The following is a 24,304-nucleotide window of genomic DNA, read 5'->3' as shown; positions in this document are numbered from 1 at the left end:
TAGCTATAGACAGGGACAATATGGGAGGCAGTAAAGTGTCCCGGGGGTGACAGTTCAGTTCAAAGTACTTTATTCGACATTATACCATAAGAGCAGCAAAACAGGAAACATACAATCATTCTCATAACATTAAAAACTCAATTTTTAAAACAAAATACTAACAAAGAATACAATTCAAGCATTTTATTCATAAAGTAGCAAATGCAATTCCTAAAAGGTTAAACATTACTCCTAATTTCATAATCCAAATGGTATCTATTCATATATTTCCCTTATTGCAAAAGTCAATTAAAAAAAGTTTAAAACAGCATAATAAATTTCCACTGTAGGGAGTCTTTGCAAAATCTCTAACCCCAGTTGATGCTTTCAAATTTTTAAGCTGTGCCACATCAGAACTAACAAGCATTGGCATAGCCAATAGGTCTCGCCTTTGGGACCATTACAAGTATTTAGTGATGCAGCACAATATCCTTACTGCAACAACATTAACTGTTTCATGGCTAAACACTTATAAGGTCCCAAAGGCGAGACCTATTGGCTATGCCAATGCTTGTTATAGCAAGTCCCTAGGTGATCGCATTGAAGTTTTCACACACTTGGTAGTAGAGCCGATTAATGCACCCCTTTGCTAGTTTCTTTGACATCTACAGAAGGAGAAGACCGTCACTGATCAGATCTCACTTTAGTAAGACAGCAGACTTGCACTTGGAAAGATTCAGACAAAGCAAGACCACTGCTTGGTTACTATATCGATTATTGCCAATAAAACATTAACCAGCAAAGCAGGATATTTGGAGAGTTCAACAGCAACAATACTCGCCCCCCTACCAACCACAGCTGGTATCTCATCGACAACTATGTTTTCTTCAGTAAAAGTAGAAGATAAGGAGCCACCCGCTTCACCTAAGGCTCTAATACTACTTCTAAAAAACAAATATATATATATATATATATATATATATATACAATGAACTTGTGTGGGCAAAGATGGCAAAACTAAAGGCAAGATAGAGGGAAGTTTCTTTGAATCAATAGGTCCTACAAATCATTCACAAGGAGTACTCCACTCCATTCCATTCCCTTGGAGGCTGCTACATGTCCAGACCCTCTTCACCATTGTCCATATTCCTTCCCTTTCCTTCCTTCCACAGACAAACATCTGTTAACAAAGATATTTCTATTCGAATGAGCTGTTGAGACATTGCCACTAACGTAAAGGGGTTACGAATGTTACAATCGTTCTTTAACAGACAAAAATAGGGAAGACCTCCAAATGTATTGGCTGTAAGTATTCTCAACGAATTTATGAGAACCAGATCTAATCGAGACATCTAGCCGCATATTCTTACCTTTGAACTTCCAGGCGTCATGTCATGTTCGTTGTTGGTCATGACGACTGTGTCACCAATATAAAAGACACGCCTGTGTGCTGACGTCAGATCTTTTCTTTCCACGCCAGCTAGCGCCAATCCATTGAAGAGCGCTACCCCTTTCATTTTTTGACAGACTTTTTGTCAACTTCTTTTGGTGTGTAGGAGTCATGTTGAGTAAGTAGACATTGGGGTTCAAACTGTGTAGCGCCTGTCACTGCACCGTATTGGTCACGGACTCCCAATTAGTATGTCTCTGGTGTCTTGAGCTCGTCCACGATAGTCGTTCTCTGACTGCCGGGCCACGGCGCCGAAGGCTTTGAGGGAGCGGTCCCTAAAGCTGCTCGCGGCCCGGCACCGCAGAGTTCACCTAGTTGGTGTCTATCCTGGTCCAGGGCTCAGTTGAGAGGAAGGTCCGAGCACCGCTCCGGTGAATCAAAGTCCTCTTCGTCGAAGTCAGGTAAGAGGAACCACAAAATGCACAAGAAGTGGCAGCGTGCTTCGACTTCACCCCGCTCGTCTCACGGCGTGGCGTAGGAACCTCGGTGTTAGAAATGGGGGTCTCTAGTCGGCAATGGCTTGCACCTTTGTCCAAATAGGGACCCTTGCTTCTAATTAGCGTAAGGGGATACACTTGTAAAATATCCCCTGCTCACCCCCTTCATAGCTTGGCACGAGCAGACTGGCTTATCTCAGATGCAGTGTGTAAAGCATTTGTGAACACTTACAGTAATACAATGAAAACACTACAAATGGACACCACACCAGTTTAGAAAAATTAGTAATCTTTACTAGACTTAACACAAGACCAAACAACAAAAATCCACAATACTGTAGTCAAAGAAAAGTTTTTTAAATGGTAGAAAATAGCTTTGTTCAATGTAGATGGTAAATGCGACACTATACTCTCAAAGTACCTGGGATGCGTCACGCAACGCAAACCAAAGGGTCACAGGGAAGTTGATGTGTCATTCCATACATTCAGGGGAGTGGATGTGTCGGTTCCTTACTGCAGCGCAGGGGAGGTGATGCGTCGCTTCCTTACTGTATGGGGAGTTGATGCGCCATTTCTTACTGCGGCCCGGTGACGATGCGACAAGATTGCACCTCGATGCAACTTGGCGCTCCGGTGCGATGCGTCAAAATGGCGTTTTTGATGCGACGCAACAACGTGGATGCGATGCGTGCACACCCAACGGCCGTGCGGCGTCTCGGTGAACTCTTGAGGCACAACAGGCCCTGCGACACGCTTCTCCGGTGATGCACCGGTGAACTCTGCGGCAGCTACACCCTTCTCCGGTGATGTGACACGCTTCGTCGGTGATGCGATGGCGAACCGCTGCGGCGAAGATACGTTTCTTTGGCGATGTGACGGCAACTGCTGTTGCTGTGATACGCTTCTCCTCGTTTCGACACCCTTCCAGCTACCAGCGACACACAGACACTAGAGGTACACAGAACAACAGCAGGCACCTCTCTGCAGGCAGAATTCCAAGCAAGGGAATTCAGGGAGAGCTGGTGGTGAAATCTTTGTGTCCCTGAGACTTCAGAACAGGAGGCAAGCTCAGTCACAAGGCCTTGGAGATCTTCCTCAAGATATTCAAAGCACACACAAAGTTCCTTTTCTCCTTTCCTTGGCAATAAAGTAACCACTGCAGGTCAACCGCAAACAGCACAGGGGCAGTCTTCCCCCTTCAGCTTCCTTGGTTCTTATCCTTGGCAAAGGTTCATCTTGGGACGGGAGTTACGTTCTAATAACAGATCACAGCTGTTGTGGCTTGGTGCCAGGGAAAGCATATCTCTTAAGCGTGAGTTCCATGGTCACTTGCTGTATGCAAGCATTGTATCCAAATGTCCCTGGAGACTCAGTGGCTCCGATTTGGCCTCCTTTGAATATCTTCTATACGAATTGATACTTTAAGCAGAATGAAGTCTGTGCTTTTGCAGACAACAGTGCCCATCACGTCATCAAAAGAGACGTATGATCTCCAAGTTGCAAGGACAACTGCAGAGATACATACACTTTTATCAACAAATTGCCCCGTGCATTTCACAGAAATGCTCAGCCAAATCCTAAATATGTCGAATGCCAGTGGTATCTCGAATATATTTAAGACAATTTTTTCGGGACTGTTAACACCATTTAAAGCAGTCCTGGGCATCTTTCCCAATTTTGTCCATTCGATCTTTGGCGGCCTACCACTACTTTTGGACTCGTAGCAGGTATTTTATTTTTGATCCTCCTGCTCCGATATGGCAAACCAAAACGCAGACATGACTCCTGCAAGGTTGGAAGAAACGATCCTAGCAATACGCTACCGGGACCGCATAACTAAAGTCCTTGGGATAGCCTGGCTAAGAGATCTGAATATGACCTGGTTTCTTTCATTCAGACCTATATGGCAGACCTGCATCTTACCTGTGCTTCTGCTATGCGGAGAGGAATGCGTGTTAGACACCTGTCTTGCACTACAATCAGCGGTACCTATGGACGTCGATACTTTGCTAAGTCCAGTAACGGCTCACGCATCGTGTTGTCCCCAGCGGTTACCAATCCTGATGACTGCATTCGTTGAGACTCATGCGCTACGACTAGGTGGTGACAGTGAAGCTAGAACTGAAAGCAACATCACCCAGGTACGACCTTCTGTGAGCATTGCTGATCCTGAAATCGATGATAGCAATCATTCTCACAACTGCCAAGTTACAGCATTATCGAACTTGGTCGAACTGTCACCTGAATATGTAGACCAATTCTTTGCGAGCCTGTCTGAAATGATGTTCTCCCCTGAACAGAAACAATAACTTTTGGAAAACAATCCGGCACACAGCGATCCCATGAACTCTGAATTCGGCCTTCAGCTTTGATAAACAAAAGCTACTGAAAAGCGTTTTGAACTATTTTTCCCCGCTCACCATGAAATTAATTTTTTCAAAAAATTTCGAAAATATTTACCTTTTTTTCTGGCACGAGTACTTTGCTTAAAGTAGAACTATTCATAAAGAACAGAACTTCTATTTTTAGTAGATCTAGAGACGATATAACTCCAGCCTCTAGCGCATTTTACAGCAATTGTATTTACTGGTGATGAAATAGTCTCGCCCTTCTTTTCTGTATTTAGAGACATTTCATGTGTAATTCTTCGCAAAATCGTTCAACTGAATATATGTGCAAAATTTTTTGAATGATTACTATGCTTGATAACGTACAGTACCTATTCATTTTCATGTATTTCATATACACCATTTCAAATGCAAAATGTATCTTGGGGTGGGTAGGAATACACGTGCATCTTATTGCTTAAGCTTTAGTAATTGATGGACATAAATTCGTGGAGTGGGTGATGTGTTTTATCTAGGACCCCGATCAATATTGTGACCTCATGCCCCTATACGGCTATAATCAATACATATCCCTATACTGGCATAAGAATCAGAGCCATATTTCAGTAACTCGCCTCTGCAGTCCATGACAGTCCATGACACAGCAGAAGCCACTTACTTAGATTCCTAGATAGCACACCGAGTTCTTTCGACATACCAAACCCCCAGCAACCTGGGAAAGCCCCGCTTGCTTTGTTTTGATTAGTAATAGAACTCCTGCGAGCACTGTAAGAACGACCAGTTCTTAGTGACATCTTTATTGACGTCTTATGTCCAAAAACTTACGTCAAACTCGGCACCTTTCAGGTATAAATATACCAACATTGCCTTAAGCAAACACGGTGGTGGTGAATACTGGAGACGAACAGCTGTCCCCTTGCAGAGAGCCCAGCAGATGCGAGAAGCCCACGGACGCTGCCCCTCCTCCTTGACGCGCTGAGAAAGACGCTGTCTTTTCTCCTGCAGAGAAAATCCAGCTCCGGCGTTTCCAGCCTACCCTTGCGGGTGACTGGGATATCGGGTCCTGAGAGGGAGATACCAGACCTCCTACATTCTATTCCAGAGGTACGGTGCTGACGAAACCCTTAGAGAGAATTCTTGAATCAAACTCTTGGCAAAAACCAACTTAACTTAAACTGCTACTTATTTACTCCCTCCCACGTATTAGGCTTAGGTCAGGTACACCGGGGTAGGCGTAGTTAGAAGCACCAGTTGAGGTCGTTAACCAATGTATATATGAATGTATATATTTTATTCATTTTAACTATCTTATGGCTAAGAAACTATATCCATGCTTTTACAGTATTATTTCGTAATACTCCTTTTACTGTACGCACTTTTTATAATAACAAGTCTTGCAATTGTGGCAATTCATTTCTCTTGCATGAGGAGGAAGACTGCTCAATAAATATATTTTATTGAAAACGCCAGTCTCTCTATTCTCTGCACCCTGGTGAAAGTAAGTCTGCACAACTGACTGAGTGAAATAGCTGTCTATTGTTTCACACAACTCTAGAGATTGACTCTTATTCTGAGGAGCAAAGTTGTCATGTTTAAGCCGTTGTCGGAAGCTGAATCCCTTCTTGTCTGAGCCAGGGAAGCTGATCACTTCCTATTCAGTCAAGAAAGTTTCCAGTGACCTCTGAGCTAGCTGGCGCAAACCTAAATTAAGTCTAACATAGTCAGTAGAGACCTAGAAGACCGCAATCCTACGTCTACACTGCTGTTTGTTATTCCAATGACTAAAGTATGACTTTTGATTATGGATCACCTTTAGGCGTGCCGGGAAGAGTAAGGCATATTTCAATTTGTGATCTCGCAAACTTTTTTTATTCCCTGAAACGTTGCTCTAGCCTTCTGGACTGCTGGGATGAAATCCGGGTAAAGTGAGACAGTTTTGTTTTCAAATTTCAGTGGTGCATTCTCTCGGGCCGCCTTTAGAATGTTGTCACGATCTTTGTGGTGCAAGATGCGCGCTATTAGCGGTTGGGGTGGCGCACCCGGTCTGGGCGGTCGAGACGGCACAGGGTGCACTCTTTCCACACTGTAGAGTAGAGTAAGGCCTGTCGTGGCCACCTTATCTCTTAGCCAGTCCTCCACAAACTGCGTGGGGTTAGACCCTTCACTGCGCTCCGAAATGTCCAAAATGCGAACATTGTTGCGTCGGGATCTAACCTCTGCATCGTCAACCCTCTCCTGGAGTCCCTGAAGTTGGCGCTGGAATTCTTCGAGTTGTGTGGAGTGCAGTGTTTGTTGTGGGATAAGGTCATTCAGAGCTAGCTTCTTATGGTCCGCTTGTAGTAGATTAAGCCCTGTTGACATTGTGTCCATTCGCGTTTCCAGCACCATTCTGGAATCCCGGATTTCTTTTAGTATCAAATCCAGCTTGGGGTCATGGGAATCCATTCCCGTAGGTGGAATAACTTAATTGTTCGGAGGGCTGAAAGGTTCACTAACGGTAGTGGATTGTGTTGCGTCGTTCGCAGCGGTATCCGCTTGCTTGGTTTTAGTGCGCCCCATGGTGCCTCTCCGGGCCCCCACCCGTCTTTGCTCCAGTATGTCCAGGTGTGGGGGGCACCGGGCCAATGCCCCAAGCCGGGTACGCGATTAGTGGTACCTCCTCTTGCCCGGTGCACCACCGAGCGGTCAACAGTAGTGGCAGTGGCTTGTGATGTAGGGCGGATTCTCTACAGCAGCGCTAGGTGTGGTGTCGCGTATGACACCGTGACAGGATCCGTGAAGAGCACAATGCCGTACCTGCGTCAGGGGCCGGCATCGGCCGCGGATAGGCCCAGTAACCGCTGGGAGCGGCAGCTCCGTCGCCAAGGGCACACCAGTGTTGTGGTCCGTGGCGGCCTCACAAGGAGGCGTCAGGGGCCCAGCGTGTAGCGGTGGTGCCGTGTCCAGCGCGTGTCGAATTGTGAGCTAGTTTCCGTGCTGTCTTTCATGCACTGCATTAGCTGGGGAATCTGCAGGGCCACCCAGTCCAAGCCCCGTCGGCTGCCAGTCGCAGGGGCACGATGTATAGTAAAGGGATTGTTGGTAGGGAGCCTTATTTCCAGCAGTGTCTCGTCAGAAGCGCCTGGGCAATTCACAGGCTGTGCACTCTTCATAAGCACCCCGCCCCACCAAGTTCGCCGCTGTATCGGTGCGCCCCTCGGGCGAGTTTGTTATGGGTGGGGGTGGGGAGGGGGCACCTACACTCTCCACGTGTATACCACACCACAAGTCAATATGCTAATTAGGCGCGGATTTCCCCCCTACTGGTGCGGGATAGTTCACTGGTGGCCGCCATTTTGGCCTGCATCGCCGAGGCAGGCTTCGCTGCATCTAGGATATCCTCACCGGAGGGAAAAGGAAAGGATCCCAGTCGGCACGGTAAGTTGTATGTCCCGCCACCTTCAGCGTCCGCAGATCAGCATTCTCTGTGCTGCCGGGTCGGTTCGAGCCCGAAGCGTCCTTCCTCACTCCATGCGGCACACACATAACTACGCCACCCGTCTTCGTCCGCCCAGAGTCGCGCCAGATCGCAGGCAAATTCAGCGGGTCATCAGCCTGCCACAGACTTCACAGGTCGTCTGAACAATCCTCCAGTATTCCGCCTTCCGTGGGGCTGAAAGCAGGTATCCGCGTCCCAGGAATCATACGATATTCAGCATAGTATTGGGGCGGGAGACGGAGCTCACTCAGCTCACGTCTTCCATGCTCTGCAGCCAGCCACGCCCCCCGGTAACCCCATCAACAATGACCCATCTTTCACTGTTGAAACCCAGAAATGATACCTACTACCTCATCAACAACTTTCTTGACAATTCCATAGACGACTGAGTTTTCACTGTCAATAACCTTTTGACCTATAAAGGTGGTGGCAATCCTACCCGCCCAAATTCTGAACTCTGAGCAGGAGGTAGTGCTCAACAACCAGGACACCTCAAAGGTGGCCTAGAGTCCTACACAGCTGAATGGGTTACATCCCTCGTTTTGAGGATTAGGCCTTAAATGAAGAGAAAGTATCTGTTTCAGCAGACCTTTGTGGCCAACAGCCCTCCTCAGACTTATGAATCTCATCTTTACTATAAGCTACCAGAGGTCCTGTAGGTGCCTGTTGTGTTTTTGTCAACGTTTTAGTGGATGATGGGTGCTTTTCAACAGCTTGCCGGGCATCCTATGCCTGTCCTGTTATCTCCCCCAGTCATACCTACTCTCCCTCTCCCTCCAGCTACGCCCCCTCTGCCTCCACCCTGGCCTCCTCCACCATCTCAACCTCCTTTACATCCTATGAAGATACCTCCCATAGCTGCCCCACTGGTTCTGCCAACACCATGGGGAATGTAGACTCCTCAGATTATTTAAATTTGGAAGCACAAGATAAACTCCCACAAGGACATGACTGAATCTGAAAGAAACAGGTTAGTATTAGATTCCTTACCTTAGAATATCCCCAGGCGTCAGTCTGGATCCGGAAACTTTTGCGTAGCAGTACCCCTGCGCATCGCTAGGCGTCGTCTACAGCTCCGCGTCTGTCGTCGTCGTTGGCGCCGGGATGACGTCGCCGGAGTACTTAGACACCGCCCTCGCGCGCTGACGTCAGTTCTTCTTTTTTCCGCGCCAGCAAGTGCCGATCCGGAAAAAGTGGTACCATTAGTCAATTTTTGACTAAACTTTTTCAATGTTTTTGACCTGTTTTTCGAGTCGCTTACGGGAGCGGTCCCATAAGCGCCTCGAGGTCCGGCAGTCGGCCCTCCGCCGCTCAAGGTCCCGGTCCGGAAGGAGGTTGAGGTACCGGTCGCGGGGCCAGAGACATCACAGCTCGGCGAGTCGTCACCACTCGTCTGGCTCCAAGTCCTCAGGTAAGAGGCACAAGAAGTCGAAGCGGCGACACCGCTCTTCTGACTCCCCCCACCCCCGGGCCGGGCGCGGCCGGGCGTTCGGGTGACAACGCCCACGCGGTTCCGCCGGAGCCGCAGGTGTCGCGGCCTGCTCCATACCCGCCGGTCTGTGGGCTGAACGTGACGCTAGAGGAGATAGATTCCTTCCTCATGGCCATGAGGTCTCTCACTCCTCCGTCGGGTTCCGCAGTGCCTTCGGGCCCCGCGGTCCCGACTGGGAGCCCAAACGGGCCGGGTGCTTCGGCCCCGGCACCGTCGGCGACTTCGGTCCCGAATAGTTCCAGATCCCGGTCGCGCTGGTCGAGCTTACGCCCCTTTCGGCGTCGACCCCTAGTTTGTCGCCCCGGATGTCGTCCCCGATTGACCCCCCCCCCCCCACCCCCCCCCCCCTCGACATCGAGAGAAGACCATTTCTTCTATGATCCGGCCCCATCATTTGAACCTGAGTACCAGGAGATGGGAGACAAGGCGGAATGGGAGGGATCTCAGGACCCTCTGGCACGGGAGTGCCAGTCTTTTCAGGACTGGGCAGGTGAGCTAGGGGAGGCCAGTGGTTTGGCCACTTCGCCGGACACTGGATTTGTCTCCCTTCCTACCGTGGCTACGGAGGAGGGGGCTGCCTATAGTGTGGAGTTGACGCGGGCGGCCAAGGCCTTGGCTCTTGAGCTCCCCGTCGCGGCCGTGAGGACTAACCTCCTCACTGAAGTCCTTAAACCGCAGGCAAGCTCTTCGGAGCCTCTGCTGCCGTGTAATTAGGCCTTGACTGACGATCTTTTAGGCACTTGGTCCAGGCCCGCTACAGGTCCCCCTGTAGATAGGAATGTGGCCAGACGCCACCGGCTGGCGCCTGGTGACCCTTGCTTCCTGTCCACCCACTCCACCCCCGAGAGCCTCCCAGACCACATTCCCGACAGCCCCGCCTGATCGGGAATCCAAAAGGTACGAACAGTATGGTAAAAAGATGTTCTCCTCACTGAGTTTGGGGTTGCGGTCAGTTAACACTGCGTGCCTTTTGGGCCGTTATACCCACTCTCGGTGGGGCACGGTCGTGGACGTGCTGCCACAATGTCCGGAGGAGGCCCGGACTAAACTCTCCCAAGCCCTCCAAGCGTAGGGTTGAGATGTGGCACGGCATTCCATCCGATGTGGGCTGGATACAACGGACTCGCTAGGCAGGGCGATGGTGGCGGTTCGCCGCCACGCCTGGCTGAGGTCCGCCAACTTTTTGGCTGATGTCCAAAACACCCTTATGGACATGCCGTTTGATGGCCGTCGCTTTTTCGGCGACAAGGCAGACAGTGTGCTTGAGCGCTTTAAGGACTCCAGGGCTACGGCCAAGTCCTTGGACCTGTCTGCCCCCGCCAGCAAACTGCTGGCTTTTGCTCCTTTCGTGGCCAAGGAAGGTGCGCCCCCACCCGTCCTGCCAGCCACGGGCTTCAGACAAACATCCAACGCGGTGGCGGATGTGGTAACCGCCGTGGCGGTGCCCGGGGACAACAGCGAGGCCAGTCCACATCCACCCCCGCAGCATCCGCCTCAAAGCCCTCCTAGTCCAAGCTTTTAGGCCCATTTGACGCCAGTGGGGGGCAGGGTTCGCCATCACCTCCTCCACTTGCGCACCATCACATCGGACAGGTGGGTGCTGCAAATCTCTGGGACCTCCTAGACTCCACCGCCCCCTACGTCGCCGTCCTGACTGAGACCTGGCTGAATGCCACCTCAGCATCAGACATCGCCATAGCCATCCCACAGGGCTACAAGATCTCCCGCAGAGACCGCACCAACGGAGTGGGAGGGGGAATCGCCATCATCCACAAGGACACCCTCAGAGTCTCGACCAACACAGACGACACCCTCACCACCGCCGAACACATGCACTTCCAGATCCAAACCGACCCAAACACCACCCTACGAGGAACACTCGTCTACAGACCTCCCAGACCACGACCACAGTTCAGCAACACCATCGCCGACCTAGTCAGCACCCATGCCCTCGCCTCCACGGACTACATCCTCCTCGGGGACCAAAACTTTCACCTCGAGAACAACAACGACGCCAACTCCACCGCCCTGATCGCCAACCTCGGACTCAAACAGCTCGTGACAACACCCACCCACGCCGCTGGACATACGCTGGACCCCATCTTCTCCACAAGCCGCCACGTCTCCTTCAACCACACCACCGAACCCCACTCAACCGACCACAGATGCATCCACTTCACCTTCAGGAAACCCACCACCGCACCCAACAGCTGTCACGCCGCTGCTGGGGCAAGGTCACCAAGGACCAACTGACTACCACCCTCGCCCTGAGACCACCCGCCGACCCCACCGACCCAGACACCGCCACGACCAACCTCAAACAGTGGATCAACGACTGCGCCAACACCCTCGCCCCTCCACAACCAACCACTCCAACAAGAAAGCCGCCTGGTTCACCGGAGACCTCCAGATCTCCAAGCACACCTGTCGGAAGCTGGAGAAGAAATGGCTCCATGACCAAACACCTGACAGCCGCACAGCCCACAAGAGCGCCACCCGCAGACACCACCAACTCATCAGGGCCGCCAAGAGGACCGCCTTCAAGGACTGCTTAGACAACAACGCACACAACACCAAAGAGCTTTTCAGCATTGTGAAAGAACTCTCCAACCCCAGCTCCAACACCAACGACATCGCACCATCACAAGTCTTGTGCAACTCCCTGGCCACCTTCTTTCACTGCAAGATCACCGACATCCACGACCTCTTCAACTCCGACATCCCCGCACCCACCACTGAGTCCTCCACCCCTGCGACCAGCCGCCTGGTCCAACGTCAGCAACGAAGACACCATCAAAACCATGAACTCCATCCACTCCGGATCCCCATCTGACCCCTGCCCTCACCACGTGTTCAACAAAGCCAGCACAACCATCGAGCCCCACCTCCGGAAAGCAATCAACATCTCCTTCAAAACAGCAACCTTCCCGGAAAGCTGGAAGCACGCCGAGATCAACACCCTTCTGAAGAAGCCCAAGGCGGACCCCAAGAACTTCAGGCCCACCTCCCTGCTCCCGTTCCCGGCAAAAGTAACAGAGAAGGTTGTCAACAAACCGCTAACCTGCTACCTCGAAGACAACAACATCCTGGACCCTTCCCAATCCGGTTTTCGCAGCAACCACAGCACCGAGACCGCCCTCATCGCCGCCACTGATGACATCCGGATCCTGATGGACAAAGGAGAAACGACCGTCCTCATCCTCCTGGACCTATCAGCAGCCTTCGACACAGTCTGCCACCACACCCTATCAGCACGCCTCCATGACGCCGGAATTCAAGAGAAGGCCCTGGCCTGGACCACATCCTTCCTCTCTGGCAGAACCCAGAGCGTCCGCCTTCCACCCTTCAGCTCGAAATCCACCAAGATCATCTGCGGCGTTCCACAGGGATCCTTCCTCAGCCCGACGCTGTTCAATATCTACATGCACCGCACTCCCACGTCGCGCAACAACAGAACCTCACCGTCTCCTACTCCGAAGACACCCAGCTGATCATATACCTCACAGAAGACCCCCACACCGCCAAAGCCAACCTCCACAGAGGAATGAAGGCCGTAGGCGACTGGATGAAGGACAGCAGACTGAAGCTGTACTCAGACAAGACGAAGGTCCTCATACTCTGACCCACCCCATCTGCCTGGGGCGACTCTTGGTGGCCCACATCACTAGGCACAGCCCCGGAACCCACAGACCACGCACGCAACCTGGGAGTCATCCTCGACTCCACCCTCTCCATGACCAGGCAAGTCAACGCCGTCTCCGCGTCCTGCTTCAACACCCTCCACATGCTCCGCAGGATCTTCAAATGGATCCCTCCCTGAACGAGAAAGACTGTCACCCAGGCCCTCGTCACCAGCAGACTCGACTATGGAAACGCCCTCTACTCGGGAACAACAACCAAGCTCCTGAAACTACTACAACGAATCCAGAACACCTCGGCAAGACTGATCCTCAACGTCCCCCGACGCAGCCACATCACACCCCTCCTGAGAGGCCTGCACTGGCTCCCTGTTAACAAGAGGATCACCTTCAAACTCCTCATCCACGCACACAAAGCCCTACACAACACCGGACCTACATACCTCAACAACCGACTCAACTTCCACACCCCCACCCGAAGCCTCTGCTCAGCCAACCTCGCCCTCGCCACTGTTCCTCGTATCCGGATAACCACCGCCGGCGGCCGATCCTTCTCCTACCTCGCCGCCAAGACCTGGAACACTCTCCCCACCAGGCTACGACAGACTCAGGACCTACTGGCCTTCAGAAAACTCCTCAAGACCTGGCTCTTCGATCAGTAGCGCCCCCCCCCCCGCCGCCCCCACCTAGCGCCTTGAGACCCTCACGGGTATGTAGCGCGCTTTACAAATGTAGTGATTGATTGATTGAAGGGGCTACTCCTTCCCCTTCGAGGCAACCCCTCCAGCCATGCCACCGCAGTACCACCGCGTGTCGGGGTATCACTTGAATCTTCGACAAGAGGAAGTTACGGCCCTCTTGGCCAAGGGGGCCCTCGAGCGCGTTCCTGGGCCAGAAGTAGGATGTGGTTGTTACTCCCACTACTTTCTGGTTCCCAAGAAGGGAAAGGTGTCCTACGCCCTATCTTGCACCTGCGGAACGTCAACGGCTTCCTCCGGAAGGAGAAGTTCAAGATGCTGACTCTGGACCCGGGAGAATGGATTGTAGCGTTGGACTTGCAGGACGCTTATTTTCACATCCCCGTCCTGCCGGCCCACATGCGTTACCTGCGGTTCACGGTAGGCCACAAGCACTTTCCGTTTACCGTGCTCCCCTTCGGCCTTACCAGCGCTCCAAGGGTGTTCACGAAAGTGATGGCGGTGGTCGCAGCTCATCTGCGCAGGTTAGGGGTTTCAGTCTTCCCCTATCTCGACGACTGGTTGTTGAAGGCAGGCTCACCCCAGACAGTCGTCGGATACCTCCAGACTACGGCCGACCTCCTGCACCTGCTGGGGTTCTCCATCAATGTGCCAAAGTCACACCTGTATCCCTCTCAGATGCTCCTCTTCATCGGAGCAGTTCTAGACTCGGCACAGTTTCGGGTTTATCCTCCCGAACATCAGGGTCGGGATATTCACGCTCAGATTCCGATCTTTCAGCCTTTATCCCGTGTCTCGGTCAGGTTGACGCTGCGGCTTCTGGGGCTGATGGCCTCCTGCATCCTTCTGGTGCATCACGCCAGGTTGCGGATGCGAGCTCTGCAGTGGCGCCTGAAGTTTCAGTGGGCCCAGCATCAGGGCAACTTGTCTGACCACGTCTTGATCTCAGAGGGCACTGCAAGACAGTTACAGTGGTGGCTCACGGACCGCGATTGGGTCAGCGACAGATCCCTCTCCCTACCCCAACCGGAGCACGTAGTTGTGACCAATGCGTCCCTCCTGGGCTGGGGGGCCACATGGGAGAGGCAGAGATCAGAGGCTTCTGGTCTCCGGCGGAGTCCCGGCTCCACATCAACCTTCTGGAGTTGCGGGCGATCCGGCTTGCACTGAAAGCATTCCTCCCCTCTGTCCGGGGTAGTGTAGTGCAGGTGTTCACGGACAACACCACCGCAGGTGGTACTCCAACAAACAGTGCGGGTGGGGTCGTGGACCCTATGCCAGGAGGCTCTGCGCCTCTGGCAACGGCTGGAACATCAGGGCGTGACCCTGGTGGTTCAACACCTGGCAGGTTCCCTGAACGCCAGGGCAGACTAACTCAGCCGTCGGTGCATGATGATCACGAATGGCGTCTGAACTCGGACGTGGAGCAAGGTGTCTTTCAGCCGGGGGGAGAGCCTTGGTTAGATCTATTCGCCACATAAGAGAACGCGCAATGTCATCAGTTCTGCGCTTTGGAGTTTCCAAGGCGGCGCTCGCTCGGAGACGCTTTTTGTTGCGAGTGGAGTTGCGGTCTGTTGTACGTCTTTCCGCCTATACCACTTCTGCCCAGAGTACTGAAGAAGATCAGACGCGACTGGGCCCAAGTCATCCTTGTGGCTCCGGACTGGGCACGAAGATACTGGTATCCCGAGCTACTCAGCATGTCAGTCGATCCCCCGATTCGTCTGCCTCTTCAGGAGGACCTTCTGTTGCAGCAGCAGGGGACGGTCCTCCATCCGAACCTGTCCAGTCTACACTTCCATGCGTGGAGATTGAGCGGCGACAGTTGAGGCCATTTGACTTGCCTCCTGAAGTCTGCGATGTAATTCTGGCAGCCATGCGTCCCTCCACAAAATCGGTATACGCCTGCAGGTGGAACAAATTTGTGGCATGGTGCACAGCAAAGGCTGTGGATCCACTCTCTGCCCCCCTCTCTGAGGTTCTCCTCTTTCTTCTTTCTCTTGCCCAGCAGAGCTCTGCTCTGGGTACTATTAAGGGCTACTATTAAGGGCTACCTCTCTGCCATTTCCGCCTTCTTAAGGCTTCCTGATTAGCCCTCTTTGTTCAAGTCCCCTGTTGTAAATAGGTTCTTGAAGGGCATCACTCATGTGATCCCCCCTGTTCCTTTTGTGATGCCGCAGTGGGACTTGAACCTTGATGCATCAAGGCTTGTTGTTCTCTGGCTAAGAAGGAGCCTCCTGTGGGGATGCGCGTGCCCATTCCACTCTGGCCACAGCGGCTACTACTGCCCTGGGTCGGGGAGTCCCCTTGCAGGACATCTGTCAGCAGCTATGTGGGCCTCGCTGCACACGTTTACTAGACACTACTGCCTGGACAGCCAAGTCCGGAGAGATGGCTTTTTCGGCCGTTCCGTTCTCCAGGACTTTCTGGTGTGATTTTTGGTTCGCAGACCCACCACCGGGGTTTGTATTGCTGGGGTATCTATTCTAAGGTAAGAAATCTAATACTAACCTGTTTCTTTCAGATGCACAAGTTACTTACCTTCGGTAACAATATATCTGTAAGAAACAGTAGTTAGTATTAGATTCCTTACCGCCCCACCCATCTTCCCCGTTCTACAAACAAATATTTATGGTAAAGGTCATCCCCTTTCAGGGCCCTCGTTTCATGGCACCAGTGTTGGTTTTTATCATGGCTCTGCGTTTCTGGCGCGGAAAAGCTTTGTATAAGAACTGATGTCTGCGCTCGAGGGCGGCGTCGAAGTACTCCGACGACGTCATCCCGACGCCAACGACGGACGCGGGGCCGCAGACGACACCTAGTGACCAGCAGGGGTACATCTACACAAACGTTTCCGGATCCAGACTGACGCCTGGGGATATTCTAAGGTAAGGAATCTAATAATAACTACTGTTTCTTACAGATATTTCGTTACCGAAGGTAAGTAACTTGTGCACCAGGTCTCTAGTACCAGTGTTCTTTGCCTAAAAAGGTTCAATTGTTTTCCCCACCTGACAAAACCTTTAGCACCCGCTGTAAGTCCGTAGTAAAGGGTACCCCTGGCACCTAGGCCCCTAAGGGCAGCAGCACGAACTGTGCCACCGTAAGGGAGCCCTCACCGAGCACATGCAGGGCTGCTATCGCACCCTGCGTGTCTTGATGGAGACAAAAGTGAAACCAAGACATGTCACACATCCCTATTTGTACATCACCCCTACAGCAGGCCTGACTGCCCTAAGGCAGGGTGCTAAATATTACCTGTGAGGGCATACCTGAATAAGCAGCTAAGCCCCTGTGCTGGGCAGTCCTATTACTGCCGGTACAACTAAAACATGTGCTGGACACAGGTGAAGACGAGTTGCCTAGCTATATGATGGTTTCAAATAAAAATAGGGATATTCAGTATCAAACATCTCGTATTGTTAAACCCACACTGATGCCAGTATTGGATTTACCAGTACATGCGCACAGAAGGCAACTTAGAAGTGCCCCCTGAAAACCTACCAGCCTCTGGTGTGCCTGCTTTCTACCAGCCTGCCACTGAGACACTGTTCTGACCTCCTGGGGTGAGAGCTCTCAGGAGACCCAGAACAAAAGCCTGTCTGGGAAAAGGGTGTAACACCACCTCTCACAAGATGACCTTCTGATTAGCCTTCCTTGGGAGGTAAGCCTCAAAGGGTTGCCCCTTTGAAATGCAAGTCTGGCTCTCCCTCACAAGAGAGGAAGCTGACACCTTTGTCCAGGGATCCCCTTGGCACCTTAACATGCGGTAAAATAAGCCAGTTAGGCTGGTGTGCCACCTCCAGACTAGTACCACCCCTAAGAAAACCATTTTCTTGGGGATGATATGGGGTGATGAACTTGTAAGTCATGCCACGTTCATCCGACATTGCCTTCAGATAGGCAGACATGAAATGTGTGCACCTATCTCAGATGACCTCCTTGGGGAATCCAACCCTGGTGAAGATTCTAAGGAGGGCTCTAGCCACTGCAGGGGCAGTGACTGTCCTAAGTGGGATTTGTGAGAAAGTGCCCTCTTTCTGCTTGGTTGTCCCCACTTTGTTTGCAGAGTGGCTGATGTACGTTGGCTGAGTGTGCCCTGGACTCCTGCTAATCAGGTACCCAGGGCCTATGTTCTTTCCCTAAAACTGCATTGACATCTCTGGCCACAGGTCAGTCCCTGCTAAATGGTACCACAGGTACCCAGGGCACTGTGACCAGAGAAGGCCTCGAAGACTGCAGCACTTATTGTGCCACCCTTAGAGGTCCTGTATCTCTACACTCACACACTGCCTTTGCAGGCTGCGTGTTTTTGTGCAGAACAAAGTGAAGAGTCAACAATGCACACATCTCTGTGTGCCATGCCTATAACCCACTGCCCTGGCATAGGTCAGTCACCCCTCTGGCTGGGTGCACTAAACCAGTGTGTAGGGTACAGTTGCATGAGCCCTGTACCCCTACAATGTCTAAGTCCATTCTTAGACATTGTAAGTGCAGTGCTGCCGTTAAGAGTATATGGTGCTAGGAGTTTGTCATTACGAACTCCAGAGCACCATAATGGCTGCACAGAAAACTGATACGGTTGGTATCAAACTTCTCAGCACATTAAAACCACACTGATGCCAGTGTGGGATTTAATGAAAAATGCACACGGAGGGCAACTTAGAGATGCCCCCTGAAGATTAACTGCCACCACCAGACATGTTTCTGGACCCCTGGGTCGAGAGCCTGTTGCTCTCTGGGGCCTGAAACAATAGACATCCTGGGACGAGGTGCCAAGCCTCCTCCCCCAGGATGGGCAGGGTTCACGAAGGGGAAGCTTCAAAGGCTTGCTGGAGGGTGGCATAATAGGGGTGTACCCACTCCAGGGAAGGGACCCATTGGTCCCTGCCTTTTACCTACCTGTAACGCCCCTAGATCTAGTTTTTAGGGGCAACCCTGAACCTTGCTTCCTCAGACAAGAAGAAGTAGAAGAAAAAGGACCGAACAGCTGTGCAGCAGCTAACAAGAGGAAGCCCTACCGTCCTGTCTTCCCCCTCACACCTGCTCCTGCGAAATCCCGGTGTGTCCTGTAGCCAGCAACCTCGAAAACCCCGGAGGACCTGCCTGCCTTCATCCACAAAGACTTTGTCTCCCGTGAACACCGATTTGTTCACCTGCAATCTCTGGCCTTGGCCAGAAACCGCCAATCAGCACCACTCTGCACCCGCCGTACACGGCCCGAGCTTGAGTGGGAAAACACCACGAGGAGGTCATCCCGGCCATCCTGACCTGAGATCCGGTGACCCCTGACCTGCCTTAAGCCTCCAGCCGACGCCTGCAGTCAAAATCCAGACGCCTCCGCCTAGCCGCGACCAGGAGCTGGTAAGAAGATCCGACCCCAAAAGGCACCGCTGTGCCCAACGCACCAAGGCCTTGTGTGCCCAAACCGACAGTGCCTAACCAACCCCTAACTTCCCAACTTACCTCTCGAAGTGGTGGTCGCACCCAGAAGACCTTCGTCCCCAAGCCTGCAGTGTCTTTGTAAACTGGAGGTGTTCAATTGAAAACAACAGGGCATCCGACGTCAAAACAGCACTCTGCAGCCGGCCGCCCTAGTGCCGCTGAGGGTGCACTTTTGGTACCTAATTTTTTCCCCCATTTTGCCCTGAGCTAAAGTCCAGGAGCTTTGCTCCCACAAACCAGTGGCCGGCATGCCAGCAGCCATCAACCGGAGGCCCCCTATCCCCCATTGGATTACATTGGGCCTCGGCTCTCTGCACTCGGCCACCCTAGTGCCCCGCAGAGTTTAACAAGAGTGCATCCTTGACCCTGGGGGACCCCTGAGTCTAACCCCAGAACCTCAACTCCCGCTACCAAATACTTACCTCAAAACCGATAACACTAATTTCCTCCATAGGATAACATTGACTGTTTTTCTGTGAAAAGGTTTTAAGTATGGAGTTTGAGAAACTAAAGAAATTCTTTAAAATCAGATAATATAATAAAAATGATTTTACTTACCTGTTTTCACTAAATGTCCCAGAGTAGTATCTAGGTATACTACCCTGTGTAAGCCTAGTAATCTCGAACGTTACTTACCTGCTATTTTACTAAAAAGCCTATTCAAGTCTATGTACTACATTTATTAAGTATTATATTTCTCTGCATTCATACTGTAAATCAAACCAAAGTGCATATACAATTATCATTCAAACTGTATTTCAATTGCATTACTACCGTAAAGTACTTGTTGCTTACCTGTGCCAGGCTTTCTTGGCTCTAGAAAATAAAATTACTAAAAGAATATTTTTATACAAAAACAATTGGTCTGAAGTTCAGTCTTTGAGTGTGTGACTGAGTGTGTACAACAAATGTTTAACACTGTCCTCTGATCCTGCCGTACTGCTGGACCACACTACCACAAATAGAGAGTAAGGTTCTATCTAACTTTACCTTTGCCTACATTTGGGGTTCCACTGGGCTCTGTGCACACTACACCTCCCTTTGGTATAGTATATACAGAGCCATCTTCCTACAGGATTGCCTCTGGATACCTAGTGGCATGGTCCACTATCACCAGTATGTACCTGTTCCCTGAAGTTGTTAGTGGATCTAGGGGACCAACAATGTATTTCTCCACACTCTCACCTGTGGTAGTGATATCAGGGTAGCCTTTGGTTTCCCTCCTTCCTTGCCACCGGTTTTGCAGGGCACACAGGAGCGACAGCATTCTGTGACCTGTTCAGACATCGAGGGCCAGTAGAACTGAGTGACCACCCTTTTCCAGGTCTTGGACTGCCCTAGGTGCCCAGCCAAGGAGATATTGTGAGCCAGGTTAAGAAGGAACTCCCTGAACTGTTGAAGTACCACCAGTCTCCTGGATGCCCCTGGTTTGGAGTTCCTTGGTTAACTGTACAGAAGCCCCTCCTCCCAGTATACCTTATGGGTATCACTGGTATCCTCTTGTGCCAGTTTGACAGCTAACTGTTGCATATCTTCTAGAATGGGCAGGTGCTTTGCCCAATGCTCGGGTCCTGCCTAAAGGGACCCTCTGATCCTTGGAGTACAAACTGCCATTGCACTGCAACTGGCACTACTGAAGGACAATACTGACACAACACCGAAACCAAGAAAAACTTATTTAATGGAAGGCCACAGGAAATTTTAGGGCTGTCCCGTCTTGTTTTCCTTCAAGTCACGTCTGAATGCTTACTTGGACTGTTGGCAGACTTCTTCCCAACTCTGGTTCCGGCCTCCTACAGGTCACAGGCTTTGTGCGGCCTTCAAAGGCAAAGTGTAAAACAATTGTCAGTATTTTAGGTTTTTTGTATGCCTTGTCTCCGTTCCACCCATGTATACCAACAATCGTACCCCAACTATTCACTGCTCTTCACCCAGTCTCGGCCCTCCCTCCGTCTCGGAGCTCTTTGTATGGTCTAATGTAAATACATCTCCAGAGGCCGTTATGCCACTGGGAAACTGTATTTGGTATTGACATTTATTTGGAAGTCCCATTTAATCCTAAGCATTTGTGTGCTCTATATCTACTCATACTAAGGACAGGATCTCCAGTAACCATAACATCGGCTAGAAGAGTAGGAGAAATTCAAGCATTGTTAGTCATGCCCCAAACTTTCCTTTCAGCGGTTACAAAAGATCTTTGTCAAAATTGTTTCCACCGCTACACTGTTCCTAAAATGAAGAGGTCCTATATGGACACGATGCACGAAGGGCAAGGTGCATTTGTGTGGCTACGGCAAAGGAGTTCAGGGTGCATGATGTGGTTTTTATTGCTTTCCCTTGAGGAAAGAAAGTAAAAGAGGTGACAAAGTGAACAATGTTGATAATTTGCTGTTTGCTGGCCCATAAACAGCTAGATGAAATAAATCCCATTCAATCCGATGTAAAACATTTACATTTGTACTCTTAAAGGGAATACCTGACACAGAGAGACATCCCTAAGGACACACTGATACGTCAGACTTACAATGAATGTTAATGGGAATGATCCCGTTTAGCATTTGAATTTCTGCAAAAAGTATTCATTTAGGAAGTAACTTTTGGAACTCAGACCCTCCTCCTGGTGTGGGCTATCTTTCGAAGAAGCAGTATTTGCTGAAAGAAGTATACATCAGAAGCACAAATTGCATGCCTTTGTTTTTTAACACTTTCTAGTTGTTTTTTTTTATCTTACCGCAGACTCTCCATTTCTTTTTTGGTAATGCTTTGTATAGTTGTATGTTTGGCATGATCATTTTATCGCCACCACTATTAAGTGAGGATATTAGGTGGAACTAGTATTTCACCTGCAGGTGGTGTCTTTAAGCCGATCATGTTACTTCATGGGCTGGAGCCAAGTGTGAGGTATTGTTGAAATAATTTCTATATTTAGACTCCATCCTGGGGAAATGTTTTAGCTGAAGAATTAGGTTGGAATATGTAGTATCCACTACAAACATTGGTACCAAAGGTAAATAAATACCTTCTGTAGGTTTCATTTAACATTACCATGAACTATCTTACACATCTAGTGGAGTTCAAATTTAGATCCATCATTTGCTTGCGAAGTCAAGATGTGTTCATGCTGTACACAAAAAAAAAAGAAAACTGTTTTGGTTGGTCTTTCGCACATAACTGCTATTTTCTTTTAGGATAACCTTACTCTTATAACTCTCATTCTTTTATTTTTTAGCTGGCAGGAGTGACACTCCCTTATGATGAACATGATGAAGTAAGGATGAGACTGCATGAGGTATCCCCTAATCTGGTTCACTATGATGATGTTGAGGAAGCAAACTACTTCAAGCAGGCTAACGAGTTATCCAAGGTATTAACACTAATATGCTCAGTTTTAGTCTTTTCTGAAACAGGCTGTATGGCACAGAGTAGTTTTTGATGTAAGGTCTCTTGTGCAGAATGTTTTGATGTGTGCCAAATTAAAGATCTCTGTAGTTTTGTAAAATGCACTTTCCTTATTACCTTTCCAAAACTCAACTTAAGAAGTTTCAGAAAATATTACTGCCACAAGAAGCTAATGTAGAATTCACCTTCCTGCTCCTTAATCTTTCCAATTGTGATTGCTAATGTCAGCATTCGAAATACATATGTTTTGAGTTCTTCAATGACCGTCATGTATTATATAAACTAACAGGTTAAAGACCCAAATTTCTAGGAAAAAAGAAAAGGCCAAAACAAACGTCTAGTAGACAGAGGGGAATCATTGGGGAGAGGCTGAGGGCATGGCTGGCAGCATATACAACGAGAAGTAGGTACTCAGACAGGTGTTGGTGTACTGCAAGCACTATACTTTTTCCATCAAGCTTCCAGTCTAATCAATCAATCCATCATTTGTAAAGCGCACTACATACCCGCGAGGGTCTCAAGGCGCTGGGTGTGGGGGCGCTACTGATCGAACAGCCAGGGCTTGAGTATCCTCCTGAAGGTCAGCAGGTCTAGGGTCTGTCGTAGGCTCAGTGGAAAGGTGTTCCATGTCTTGGCGGCGAGGTGGGAAAAGGATCTCCCACCGGTGGTTGTTCTTCGGATGCGCGGGACGGTGGCGAGTGAGAGGTCGGCGGAGCGTAGCTGGCGGTTGGGTATGTAGGAGAGCCGTCTTTTGAGGTAGGATGGGCCAGTCTTGTGGAGTGCCTTGTGTGCGTGGGTGAGGATTTTGAAGGATATCCTCTTGTTGAAGGGGAGCAAGTGCAGATTTCTCAGGTGGGGGGGGGGGGATGTGTCCGTGGCGTGGTACGTCAAGGATCAGTCGTGCCGATGCGTTTTGGATGCTTTGTAGTAGTTTGATGAGGTTGGTCGGAGCTCCCGCGCAGATAGTTTCTTGCATCTGTCGGGATCCATCTGTAGATCTTGCGGAGCATGCAGGGGGTGTTGAAGCAGGAGGAGGAGACGGCGTTGACTTGCTTGGTCATTGAGAGCGTTGAGTCGAGGACGATTCCCAGGTTGCGTGCGTGGTCGGTGGGTGTCGGGGCTTCCCCCAGTGCCATTGGCCACCAGGAGTTGTCCCAGGTTGAAGGGTTGGAGCCAAGGATGAGGACCTCCGTCTTGTCCGAGTTCAGCATCAGACGGCTGGTCTTCATCCAGTCGGCGACGGCCTTCCTTCCTTCGTGGAGGTTGGCTTTGGCGGTGATGGGGTCCTTGGTGAGGGAGAGGATCAGCTGAGGGTCGTCGGATTAAGAGATTATGTTGAGGTCGTGCTGTTGGGCTACGTGTGCGAGCGGGGCCATGTAAACGTTGAACAGCGTCGGGCTGAGGGAGGATCCCTGGGGTACGCTGCAGATGATCTCGGAGGCTTTGGAATGGAATGGGGGAAGGCGGACGCTCTGGGTTCTGCCGGAGAGGAAGGAGGTGGTCCAATCCAGAGCTTTGTCTCTGATCCCAGCGGCGTGGAGGCATGCGCGTAGTGTGCGGTGGCTGACGGTGTTGAAGGCGGCAGTGAGGTCTAGGAGGATGAGTGCTGCGGTCTCGCCGTTGTCAAGCAGGGTCCTGATGTCGTCCGTGGTGGCGATGAGGGCAGTCTTAGTGCTGTGGTTGCTGTGGAACCCTGACTGGGTAGGGTTCAGGATTCTGTTTTCTTCGAGGTATCGGGTTAGCTGTCTGACGGATTTCTCGATGACCTTGGCCGGGAAGGGGAGCAGAGAGATGGGCCAGAAATTCTTGAGGTCTCTTGGGTCTGCCTTAGGTTTTTTGAGTAGGGAGTTGATCTCGGCGTGTTTCCAGATCTCTGGGAAAGTGGAGGTCTCGAGGGAGAGATTGATGACGTTGCGCAGGTGGGGTGCGATGGACCTGCT

The 24,304-nt window shown here is 50.8% G+C and overlaps 1 protein-coding gene across 2 annotated transcripts in view; it reads left to right on the top strand.

The window, feature by feature from the left end:
• NDUFS1 (NADH:ubiquinone oxidoreductase core subunit S1) overlaps positions 1–24,304 on the top strand; it is a 657,173-nt gene that overhangs the window by 567,782 nt on the left and 65,087 nt on the right. For both annotated transcript variants that reach the window (XM_086955308.1, XM_086955309.1), the window contains exon 17: positions 22,195–22,329. In XM_086955308.1, the coding sequence (XP_086811434.1) occupies positions 22,195–22,329 (135 nt within the window). The remainder of the gene's footprint in view (positions 1–22,194; positions 22,330–24,304) is intronic.

This window comes from Lissotriton vulgaris, chromosome 2_1, assembly GCF_964263255.1.
Source record: "Lissotriton vulgaris chromosome 2_1, aLisVul1.2, whole genome shotgun sequence".
NCBI lineage: Eukaryota > Metazoa > Chordata > Amphibia > Caudata > Salamandridae > Lissotriton > Lissotriton vulgaris.
The sequence above is the reverse complement of the archived record's forward strand: the minus strand, read 5'-3'. Positions and strand labels throughout refer to the sequence as shown.